This window comes from Tupaia chinensis, unplaced genomic scaffold (genome assembly GCF_000334495.1).
Source record: "Tupaia chinensis unplaced genomic scaffold, TupChi_1.0 Scaffold000523_1, whole genome shotgun sequence".
In the NCBI taxonomy this organism is placed as follows: Eukaryota; Metazoa; Chordata; class Mammalia; order Scandentia; family Tupaiidae; genus Tupaia; species Tupaia belangeri.
This window is the reverse complement of record NW_006160036.1, coordinates 189,603-201,676: the sequence shown is the minus strand read 5'-3', so window position 1 is coordinate 201,676 and position 12,074 is coordinate 189,603. Positions and strand designations below refer to the sequence as shown.

Here is a 12,074-nt window from a genome sequence, read left to right as displayed (position 1 = left end):
CACGCCCTACAGCGAAAAACCTCTCAAAAAAAAAAAAAAAAAGAAAGATTATTTTATTTATTATCATCATTATTGTTTGTTTTTAATTTGACCAGAGATAGACAGAGAGAGAGAGTAAGAAAGCAAGCCACCAGGACCAACACTTGAACCATGGTTGGCCATGTGAGAGTCCAGCACCTTTAACTACCATGCCACCTGCTGGCCCCTCTTGGTGTTCTTTTTAAATGGAGGGAATATCTGCATTCAGTGAAAGACACAGATCTTTTTTTTTTTTAATTTTTTGGAGAGGTTTTTTTTTCACTATAGGGCGTGTGCGCTCGCCAGACAGACAGAGAGAGACATAGAGACAGAAAGCGAGAAATCACCCCCCAGGGGGGATGGTCATGCCATAATCCCTTCTCCTCCATTCTCCTCTCGGGATCTTGGGCACGCATGCACACGTGCCCGGCGTGAGTTTTAAGCCACCAGGTCCGGGACGTGAACCGCGGTCAACTACGTGGGAGTCCAGTGACATAGCCATTACGCTAACTGCTGGTTCCCAAAGACACAGATCTTAATGGTACAATTCACTGAGTTTGACAATGAGGCAAGGCGGTTTTGAGGCCTCCAGTGAAGGATGAAGAGCAGGGGTGAATGACTTACTTTTTTTTTTGGAGAGGTTTTTCGCTATAGGGCGCGTGTGCTCACCAGATAGACAGAGAGAGACATAGAGACAGAAAGCGTGAAATCACCCCCCAGGGGGGATGGTCATGCCATAATCCCTTCTCCTCCATTCTCCTCTCGGGATCTTGGGCCTGCACGCACACGTGCCCAGTGTGAGTTTTAAGCCACCGGGTCCGGGACGCGAACCGCGGTTGATTATGTGGGAGTCCAGTGACATAGCCATTACGCTAACTGCTGGTTCCCAATCACTTACTTTATCCAAGAATCCGTTTTCCATATCTGACTGGGGCTGAACTTGAATGGACCCTGGGCACAAAGCGCTGTGGTTAATCAGGATCAGGAACCAGGTCTGATGCCCACTGACTGGCCCGCGTATGGCCATACAGGTTTCCCCAGGGGCTGGAGGACGTGTCCACATACCCGGTACTGATAGAGGAGTTGCTGAGTCGTGGCTGGAGTGAGGAAGAGCTTCAGAGTGTTCTTCGAGGGAACCTGCTGCGGGTCTTCGAACAGGTGGAACAGGTATGCAGAGCTGGGCAAGAGAGTAGCTCTGGGCTCTGAGCAGCGTCAGGCAGAGTCATACTTACTGCTGACCACTGCCTGCCACCTATAGGTACGGGAGCAAAACAAGTGGAAAAGCCCCTTGGAGGCCAAGCTCCCAGATGAGCAGCTGGGCAGCTCTTGCCGCTCTGTCTTCCTGCATCTACATAAAGGACAGGATCCAGTTCCAGACCAGAAACTAAATGAGACACATCAGACACCTAAGTTATCACCCATGTGGTCACTCTCAAAGTCCTCCCCTCGCCTGACCCTAGGCCTTGCAGTGGTTGCTGCATTCCCAGCCCTTATCCTGTGGCTCAGTTAGTCCAGTCAATCAGCATTATCGCAGCCATGGAGATCCCACAAAATTCTCCTCTTGTGCAGGCACAAACGTTTTCTGAAAATAAATGTTTTGGACATGAGACCCGTCGTGAGTGTCCTCTGTAGTAGGGTTTGGTGGCTCAGGCTCCTAATACCTGTGGTTGGCCACCAGTTGCTCCAGGAAGACCTTTGGCAGTGGCCTGAGAAAACCCACATGGTTGGGATCAGCACGGGACAAAGGCTATGGATAGATCTGGCTGTGGAAGGTGGACCCTATTCTGTGTTCCTTCTGAGTAGCGTACTTCAGTCCATCTACTGGCACATTAACTACCACCTGAGGATCTTTCAGGGAATTGTGGTTCAGATTTCTAGAAGATCAACCTGCCTGGATCATGAATGACCCCCACCCACTAGGCCATAGGTCTGGGCCAAAAGCAAGCAGATTTATTTTTGGAGATATTTTTGCTGTAGGGTGCATGCACTCACCAGACAGAGATGGAGGGAGAGAAAGTGAGAAATCACCTCTGGGGAGATGGCCACACCACAATCCTTTCTTCTCTATTTCCATTCTTCTCTTGGAATTTTGGGTACATGTGCATACATGCCCAGCATGAGTTTCAAGCCACTGGACTCAGGACTCAAACTGCAGTTGGCCATGTGGCTGTCCCATGCCTTAATCACTACATCACCTGCTGCCCCCAGCAGTCATATTTTTTTCACATGTATAATTTATTTAATTCCATTAGTTGTTATTTTTTATTCTGACCAGAAAAAGACAGAGAGAGAGAAAGAAAAGGAGAGGGAGAAAGCAAACCACTGGGTCTGGGACTCAAACCATGGTTGGCCTGTGGGAATCTACTGCTCTTAACCACCATGCCACCTGCCGACCCCCCCAGCAGTCATATTGTTAAAATATCAGATTATGGACCAACAGTACAGTGTTAAACCAATTCGGAGGGAGCCAGATCCCACGTGACCAATTATGGATTGAATCCTGGCCACGGCAGATTAAAAAACACAACGGGTATGTGTGTATGCCCTGCATCTTAACAGGATGGAGAGATGGAGAAAGGGGTATTGTGGTGTGACCAGACCCCATTAGGGGTCACTTCCTATCTCTCTGGTACACATACTTATCTCTTCAGTGCCCTCTGGCATATAAAAAAACACAAAGGGCTGGCCTCATGGCTTAGTGACTAAGGGAACTAGATCCCATATGGCTGACTGTGTTTCCAATACTACCCTGATGGTTTGCAAAACACCCTAGAGTGGGGGCCGGCAGGTGGCATGGTAGGTAAAGGTGCTGGACTCTCACATGGCTGCCCACAATTCAAGTTGTGGACCTGACGGCTTGCTTTCTTACTCTCTCTCTCTCCCTCTCTGTCTCTCTCTCATCTAATTAATTAATTAATTAATTAAAGCTAAAAAAAATTTTTTAGCAGTTTCTGCTATAGGGTGAGAGTGTTCACCATAAAGACAGAGAGAGACAGAGACAGAAAGGGAGAAATCACCCCCCAGGGAGGATGACTATGCCACAGTCCCTTCTCCTCCATTCTCCTCTTGGATCTTGGGCATGCATGCACATGCACCCAGCATGTTTAAGCCACCAGGTCTGGGACTCGAACCATGGTCAGCTACATGGGAGTCCAGCGACATAGCCATTATGCCAACCGCTGACCTCAAATCATGTAATAAACTTAAAAAAACAAAAGAAGGCCCTCACCAGATGTGGCCCCTTGATCAAATAACCCAGACTGATATTTCTGTTATTAATTTTTTTTTTTTGGAGAGGTTTTTGCTATACGGCAGGTGTGCTCGCCAGACAGACAGAGACAGACAGAAAGCGAAAAATCACCCCCCAGGGGGGATGATCACACCGCAATCCCTTCTCCATTCTCCTCTTGGGATCTTGGGCACATGCACACACGCCCAGCATGAGTTTAAGTCACCAAGTCCACGACTCGAACCGCAGTCCACTACATGGGAGTCCAGTGACATAGCCATTACGCTTTAGCAAAAACCTCTCAAAAAAAAAAAAAAAAAAAAAAGACCAGTGAGTAGGTAACCTTCTTCTCAAGATGGCCACTAGTAACTAACATTTGGTGTTTACTGAGAGTTGGGGGGAGCTTCTGAAAGTTCTCAAAAGCTGGAAAAATGGAATCAAAGTACAGTTTATTTTGGTGCAAACTTTTAAAAAAATCTGTGTTTTTTTCAAAATATGCATTTCCCGTGAATTTTTGAAGCCCCTCCCCCATATATTCTTCTAGGGCCTTTTTTCTTTGTGTATATTAATGCGCGTACAGAATCAAAATCAATTCTAATTGCCAAAATGTGGTTTTCCATAAATATTGTTTTTAAACTTCATTTTCATTTTAGCAACCTATAGGGAATCTTTTTGTCAGAAGGGCTCGTGTGGTCATAAGAGTGCGAGGGCAGGGAAAAGGAGAGAGAGAAAGTGAGAAGGCACTCCCAGCGGGGATGGTCACTCCTCCATTTTTCCCTCCTCTGGGGGTTTTGGGCCTGCTCCGCTTTCTCAAACCATAGGGATTTGCTGTCGGCCATGTAGGAGTCAGCCTCCCAAACCATCACACCACAGCTGACCCGAGAAATGTTCTGTTAGTCACAACATACAGATCGAATTCACTCTTCTGAGCTGGAGTTTAGAATTACAAAGATATTTGATCAGTTTGAGGGGCAGGGCACACCCATGCAGCTAACCCCTTATGTGGGCCTGCCTAGGGGGTGCGATTGGGAAGATCCCTGGGTCCCTGTCGGTTCCCTCTCTGGCCTCCTCCTCCAGCCTGTCGTCCACCCAGTGAAAGGCAAGGGTAGGTGGACGGGCAGGGCCAGGGTAGGGGCTTAGGGAACTCAGGGGCGTTCGTAAACCGGTGCACTCTGCCAGCAAAGCCTGGCGGAACCGTGGGGGCGCCCTTCTACTTGGGGGCGGAAGAGCCCTGGCGCCCCCTGGCGGCGGCGCTGCGCGGCGTAGTAAATCCCAGCGCGTAGGCGTTAGACTGCAGCCCTTCGCCTGAGGCCATACTGCTGAGTCACCTCCATCGACGGTCTATACCCCACCGTCATCCTCTGCCCTTCGCCTGCCCTTCTTAGGCTTCTGCGACCAGGCTCTGTGCAGCATGAAGCCCGTGAGCCTCAAGGGTCCGTACGTGCTCGGCCGACAGCCTTTGCTGCTCTTGCTTCTGCTGTTGCTGCTACCCCAGCCGGTGGCTCGCGCCCAGACCACGCCGGGTGCCCCCATTGCCCTGGGCACCCACAGTGCTCCTACCACGCCGAGCACCCCCATTGCCCTGGGCCTGCGAGAACGAGTGCTGGCTCTGATGCGAGACTTTCGGCTGGTGGACGGGTGGGTAGATGCAATTCGTGAGTGAGTGGGAAGGGGCCCTGAGCATACACGGCTGGTAAGGACATTCCCTCACACCACCCCTGGATGTTCTCCCCTGTATCACCCATGGGTGCCCTCACTCCTCACCACCTGTTCCTAGTGGTACTCCCCCCACCCCCAATCTGGCTTCAGAAGGGGGAAATACCGTCTTTGTAACAAGGGGCCTGGTGGGTGGGGGTGGGGGAGAGTCCTAGCATGTTGATATATCCTGTCAGACCTAACTTGACATTCCAAACCCCCAGACATAACGACCTGCCCTTGATCCTGAGGCAACTTTTCCAGAACAAGCTACAGAACGTTAACCTGCGTAATTTCAGCCATGGCCAGACCAGCCTGGACAGGCTTAGAGATGGCCTTGTGGGTGCCCAGGTATGAGAGGGATACACAGGTGCCACAGCATGGCAGCTGGGGAGTGTTGGGGTCACAGATACTTGGGTATGCCAGCCTCCGGGTGACTAAGTACTGTGGAGCATGCAGCGTGCCGTCATGTAGCTATTAGGTAGTGTGGGGGCCCTGGAGGCCAAGACAGGCCAGCTGCGTAGGAGCCTAGGTTCTGTGGAGACACGTGCAAAATGACCAGAAAGTCTCTGGTGAGTGTAGGGGCTGCTGAAACCACAAGGATGTGGACTGGCCTTGGGGCATTCACATGGGACATGGACAACTAGCAGTCTATAATGTGTCATGAGTCCACAGTTTGGCTGCTGGCAGCAAGCTTACTAACCCTCAGGGTACCATGGGGTCATTTAGTGCCTTGTTTGGGGCCACTCACTTGGATGGGTGCTGTGGAGGTCAAGGCAGAAGTGGTAGGCCTAGTGGGTTGGAGACCACTCTGGCCTCATTCTGGAACCCTGGACTTGCTCCCAGTTCTGGTCAGCCAGTGTCCCATGCGAGACCCAGGACCGAGATGCTGTGCGCCTTGCCCTGGAACAGATTGACCTCATTCACCGCATCTGTGCCTCCTACTCTGAACTGGAGCTTGTGACCTCAGCTGAAGGTGGGCTGGAGGGTGGGCAGATGCTCAGGGGCTCAGGTGGTTCTGTCCTTGGCCTCCAGCCACGTGACTCTCCACCTTTTTCTAGGGTTGAACGGCACTCAAAAGCTGGCCTGCCTCATTGGTGTGGAAGGTGGTCACTCACTGGACAGCAGCCTCGCTGTGCTGCGTACTTTCTATCTGCTAGGAGTACGCTACCTGACGCTTACCTCTGCCTGCAGTACACCCTGGTGAGCACAATGGCTGGCCAGGGTGAAATGGTAGATGATGTGGTGAGAAACTGTACCATCCCTAGGAGGGGCTTAACCAGAGAGGTGAAGATGGGTCCATGAAAACAGGCTGGACTCCCAGCAGGTCCCTCACACACCAGAAGTAGCTGGCCCTGGATTCTCACCTGTTCTACAGATGGGATGCATGGCCAGATAGAGGGCCCTCTGGTGGCCACTGTGTGGCCTTCTAGATTATCCTTCCCCGACTGTTCTACAGGGCAGAGAGTTCCACCAAGTTCAGACACCACGTCTACACCAACATCAGTGGATTAACAACCTTTGGCGAGGTGAGGACTTCTGTGCTGTACTCTACCCCACCTGTTCCCAAAAGATATACACACACATCTTTGTAGCTCTGACACTAACCTCTCCACCCCCCCCCCCAAATTATCCCTGCAGAAAGTGGTAGAGCCCCCCCCCCAAAATTATCCCTGCAGAAAGTGGTGGAGGAAATGAACCGCCTGGGCATGATGGTAGACTTGTCCTATGCATCACATACCTTGATGGGGCGAGCCCTGGAGGTATCAAAGGCTCCTGTGATCTTCTCCCACTCAGCTGCCAAGGCTGTGTGCGACAATTTGCTGAATGTACCTGATGACATCCTGCAGCTTCTGGTGAGTGGTTACTCCAGCCCTCAAACCCAGAACTAGGCATGCTTTATTCGAAGGTTCTTGACCTTGAACAAAGAAAACTACTAGCCCAGAGCTCACATGGCCTTGGACCCAAAACTTTTTAACCTTCCTCCATCTTGGAAACTCAGGGCCAGTTCAGTTCCACCCAAGGACCCTCAAACCCAGAGAGGTGCATCCTCTTCCAGCCCCTGAGGCCAGGTCTTAGTGTTGTCCAACCAGGAACCCCACAGCATGGGAGGCATGCCATTGGGCTATAAAGGTCAAGCTGAGTGTCCCTTTGTCTATCTCTGTAGAAGAAGAATGGTGGCATCGTGATGGTGACACTGTCCATGGGCGTGTTGCAGTGCGATCTGTTTGCTAATGTGTCCACCGTGGCAGGTAAGCCCCATCTCAGCCCTATGTGTGCTCTGTCTCAGGCTCTGGCCACTGGGGCCCTTTGATAGCTCTCGCAGTCTAGAGCACCTGTTGTGCAATGGACAGGCTTCCTGACAACCCAGAGATGGCAGAGACAGCTCTTCATTGCCATGCAGATCCGAGGTCACATGTCAATGCTAATTGGTTTGATGCTTCTGCCTCTGAGTCTCATTTTTGCTCCCAATCCTTGAACCTCTCTCATTCCCCACATTTCTAGGTAGGATAGGCAGAACTTCTAGCAGGGTCTCAAGGAACCTGGAGGCAGGAAACGGTCCAAAGGGGTGGCTCTGAGGTCCATTTGAGACCCAGTGTCCAACCTATAGCCACTCAGGACCCATGACTGGCCATGAGCCAACTGCCATGGCCTGGAGTGCTGTGAGCAGGGACATTGGCCAGAGATGAGCTTCCTCAGATCAGTGCTGGTCTGAGAGTCTTACTCCAGCCTAGTGCTGCCCATCACTAACCTCCATGCCCTAGATCATTTTGACCACATCAGAGAAGTCATTGGATCTGAGTTCATTGGGATTGGTGGAAATTATGACGGGTTTGGCCGGTGAGTATTCCCTGGGGTTTTGCTTATGCCGGGGTATAGCACGGAGTCCTTTAGTCTTAGTCCTCTTTCTGGGGTCCTCCCATCCTATAAACCTCAACCACGGGTTCTGGTTTTGTAGTCCATTCAGGCTCAGGATTGTTTCCCGAGTTCTCCCCATCCCTTCTGTGGCCTAGGGGACCCACTCCAAGTCATCACATCTGCAGAATACTCCCCTCTCCCAGGTCGAGCTCATCTCTGTCATAGCCCAGCAGATCTGTCGTGGAATGACTGACTGCCCAACCGATAAAGGCTACAGCAGCCCAGTCCTCAAGGAGTTCCTAAAGTTGGATTCAGTAGCCTGAAGAATTTAGCCTTCAGTTTTTCATGTGTGACTGGGGCTGGTGGGACAGCAGGATCAGGGCTTAGGTCCCACAGCTAGCCCATGGGTTGCCACACAGGTTCCCCCAGGGATTGGAGGACGTGTCCACATACCCAGTACTGATAGAGGAGTTGCTGAGTCGTGGCTGGAATGAGGAAGAACTTCAGGGTGTCCTCCGAGGAAACCTGCTGCGGGTCTTCAGACAAGTGGAACAGGTACACAAGGCCTGGTCAGAAGGATTTTTTTTTAGTACTTTGAGCAGGTGAGGGGGTTGCTGTGGGAGCTTCTGATTGCTGATGCCCACCCCCAGGTGAGAGAAGAAAACAGTGGGCAGAGCCCTGTGGAGGCCGAGCTTCCAGACGGGCATCTGAGCTTGCCCTGCCACTCCCACCTGCCTGAGCCTCAGAGCGAACACATGGCTACAGTCCTGGATGTGACCAAGTGGCCAACCAATCCTGTGCTCGAGAGGCCCTCAAAAGCCTCCCCACACCTCGTACCAAGCCTCCTGACTGCTGCCACCTTCCCAGTCCCCATCCTGTGGCTCTGGTGACCTGGCTGGTCTTCGTAGAAGTCATTGTAACCGAGTCCCACAAAGTTCCCTCCTAATCATCCAGCCACAAGCATATGCTGAGAATAAATAATTCAGGCGTGGAGCCAGGTGTGAGTGTCCTTTCTTCATGGCAGGAGTGGGGTCAGGTGGGCACTTGGCTGGTAGGGGGTCTTGTGGTCTAGCCCAAGCTCCTCAGGAGTAGGGAGTGGGAGTGGCTCAGTCTGGCTCTTCCCCAGAGGGGCCCTGGTGGTGTGAATACCACCAGGTGTGAATACTAGGCACCAGTACCCGCAGTGATTCCATACCCTGGGGAAGGTCTGATTTCTGTGTGACCTTGGGACAGGGCTGCCCTCTCTCTGAGCCCCAGAGAACATACTTATGAAATGGTGGAAACATGCTTTCACTTCTTGGGACCATCTGTGGGCTTCATGAGATAGGTAAGCTGGACCAGGCTGCTAAGGTTTATGTCCCCAAAATTCATGTATTGAGCCAGTGTAATGGAACCAAGAGAGTGGAAAATCAGTGTCAAAAGGTGGGGTCTTTGGGAAGAGATAAGGATTAAGATCATTAGGATGGTAGGGGCCCCATGATTGAGTTCTGGTTGCTCTTTTTATATTTTAGGTTTTTGCCATGGGGCACATGAACTCCAGAGAGAGAGAGGAAAAGTGAGAAATCTCCCATTGGGGGGATAGTCATATTGCAGTCCATTCTCCTCCTGGGATTTTGGGCATGCACACACATGAACCCAGTGTGATTTTCAAGCTACCAGGTCTAGGACTCAAAATGCAATCAGGGGGCCAGCAGGTGGTGTGGTGGTGGTTAAAGGTGCTGGACTCCCACATAACCGACCATGGTTCAAGTCCTGGACCTGGCAGCTTGCTTTATCACTTTCTCTCTCTCATGTGTGCTTTCTTCCTCTCTGGTCAAATTAAAATAAGAAATTTGGGTCCAGCAGGTGGCATGGTGGTTAAGGCACATGGCTGACCACGGTTTGAGTCCCAGACCTGGTGGCTTGCTTTCTCACTTTCCCTCTCTCTGGTCAAATTAAAATAAATGAATAAAAAAAAAAATTCTTTAAAAAAATTAAAAAATTAAAAATAAATAAAGTTAGATAAAGTAATTAAAAAAAAATGCAGTCAGCCACATGGGAACCAATACCTTAACCACCAAGCCAACTGTTGGCCCTGTTCTCATGGGTCTTTGGGAGAGAGAATGAAACCAGAACAGACAGACTCATGGACCTCTGTACTGCTATTTCATAATATGACTAGGACTCTGCAAGACATCAACCAGCTATGGCCCCTGGACCTCCGACCTCCAAACCATGTACTAAATAAACCTCCACTTTAATACATGACGTGGTCTCAGTTTTTTCTAGTCACACAGACGCAGATTAAGACATAGACATTAGGAAGGAGAGCTGGATGTGAGGTGGAAGACAGCCAGAATGAACACAGGATAAACTGTGACTGCCGGATGTCCATTTGGGGGAAAGAAGTCCCATTTTATTCCATATAGTGTGTAAACATACAAAATAAAATTAATTTGAGTGTGTTACTGATGCAAATATAAAAGGTAAAAGAATAAAATGCCAAGGTAGTGTAGGAAAATAATACACTTGTGACCTCAGCATAGGATATGAATAGGATATGATTGGGTCATCCTGGAAATGTATTCTCCAGTCCCAGCCAATGGTATGTGGAGTACAGATGACTTCTACTCAGTTTGCACATTGTGAGCAAGCATGTTATTCTGGTGGTTGGTTGCTGTAAGCCACGATGTTTTAGGGTGTTTTGTTTGTTTGTCTGTTTGTTTTAGAGATTTTTTACTCTAGGATGTGTGCACTCTCTGGAGAGGGTAAGACAGAAAGTGAGAAATCATTCCCCAGGGGAGATGGCCATGCTGCAATCCCTTCTCAGCTCTCCTCTCAGGATTTTGTGCATGCACTCACAGGAGCTCAGCATGAGTTTCAAGCTGCTGGGCCTGGAGTGTGAACTGCAGTTGACCTCGTGGGAGTCCAGCAACATAACCGTCATGGCATCTGCTGGTCCCGTAGAATGGTTTTTAAAATTAGCTACAAGGCAAATGCACTCACCAAACAGAGAGACAGAGACAGAGGAGGGAAGTGAAATCCCTTGGGGGGATGACCATGCTGCAATCCGTTCTCATCCATTCTCCTGGGATTTTGTGCATGCATGCACATATGCCCGGGGTGTTTTTCAAGCCACTGAGTCTGAGACTCAATTACTCTTTCAGCCATGTGGGATCAAGTCACCTTTACCTTCACAACACCAGCAGGCCCTGGGGTGATTTTTTTTATGTAGGTAGATCATTGAAATAGTTCTGTTTGCCTGACTGGCCCTGTAGCATAGCATTTAAGCCCTGTGCAGAGGAAGTCAGATCCTATATGGTTCAAATCTTGGCCTCGTGGCTTGAAAAACACACCCGGCATCAGCACATGTGTTCAGGATTCTGAGAGAATGAAGAAGTGGAACAAAAAGGATTGTGGAGTGACTAGGCTCTGTTGGGGGGAGCTTGCTTTCTCTCTATATATATATCCTCTGACAAAAAATATTATTACCTTAGATTTTTGTTTCTTTTTATATAGTTTTACATTGCCAATAACCTCCCTTATCTTTTGTAATATGGTTATTAGAGTAATTTTGAATTGAACATGTCCTGCCACTCCCAGCTCCTGCCTCAGTCTCAGATTTCTAATTATTTTTTTATTGCTGGAGGGCATGTTGGCTTGTGAGTGAGCCAGTGAGTGAGAGAGACAGGAAGCACCCCACAATGGAGTGTGGTCATGTCACAATCCTTTTACCTCCATTTCTGCATTCTATCAGGATTGGGGGGACACATGCACGTGCACTCTATGTATTTTTCAAGCCACTGGGGCCAGGATTTGAATCATAGTAGACCATGTGGGATCTAGCTGCCTCTACTCAGTGCTTAACTGCTGAGCTACATGGCACATGCACTCCCTGGAGAGAGAGAGAAAGCACCTCCCCGGGGGCAGGCCATGCCACACTCCCTTCTCTTCCATTTTCCTCTAGGACATTGGGCATGTATGCACACACATATTCCCAGCACGTTTCTCAAGCTGCCGGGACTTGAACCATACAGTGGGCCAGGTTAGATCCAGCTGCCTTAATCACATCTACCTCAGATCTCCTGGATAAGGGGTTTGGCGAGTGAGAATGGGAGTAGACGCCAGCATTGCATACCCTGTAGACAGCGGGTGGTGCCCTGAAACTCGTCTGAGAAGGTGAAAGCAGCTGGACCGGAGTATGGCCAGGGATGCCTTGCAGAGGTCAGCAGGGCCAGATCCAGCCGGGCCTTGTGGCCTGATAGCAGAGTCAGGGTTTTCTCTACAGAAGAGG

At 50.1% G+C, this 12,074-nt stretch overlaps 2 protein-coding genes across 9 annotated transcripts in view; both read left to right on the top strand.

The window, feature by feature from the left end:
* Positions 1-1,615, top strand: part of DPEP2 (dipeptidase 2) — a 23,425-nt gene extending 21,810 nt beyond the window's left edge. For all 8 annotated transcript variants that reach the window (XM_027775083.1, XM_027775081.1, XM_027775079.1 and 5 more), the window contains 2 exons: positions 1,050-1,185; positions 1,277-1,615. In XM_027775083.1, the coding sequence (XP_027630884.1) occupies positions 1,050-1,185; positions 1,277-1,528 (388 nt within the window). In that variant the 3' untranslated portion in view covers positions 1,529-1,615. The remainder of the gene's footprint in view (positions 1-1,049; positions 1,186-1,276) is intronic.
* Positions 1,616-4,504: 2,889 nt separating this feature from the next.
* DPEP3 (dipeptidase 3) lies at positions 4,505-8,787 on the top strand. The gene is made up of 10 exons (XM_006156888.3): positions 4,505-4,885; positions 5,167-5,293; positions 5,789-5,918; positions 6,004-6,145; positions 6,402-6,471; positions 6,622-6,798; positions 7,110-7,194; positions 7,708-7,783; positions 8,221-8,356; positions 8,452-8,787. The coding sequence occupies exons 1-10, from the start codon at positions 4,659-4,661 to the stop codon at positions 8,689-8,691; spliced, it is 1,410 nt and encodes a 469-aa protein (XP_006156950.1). The 5' UTR covers positions 4,505-4,658; the 3' UTR covers positions 8,692-8,787.
* Positions 8,788-12,074: the final 3,287 nt, after the last annotated feature.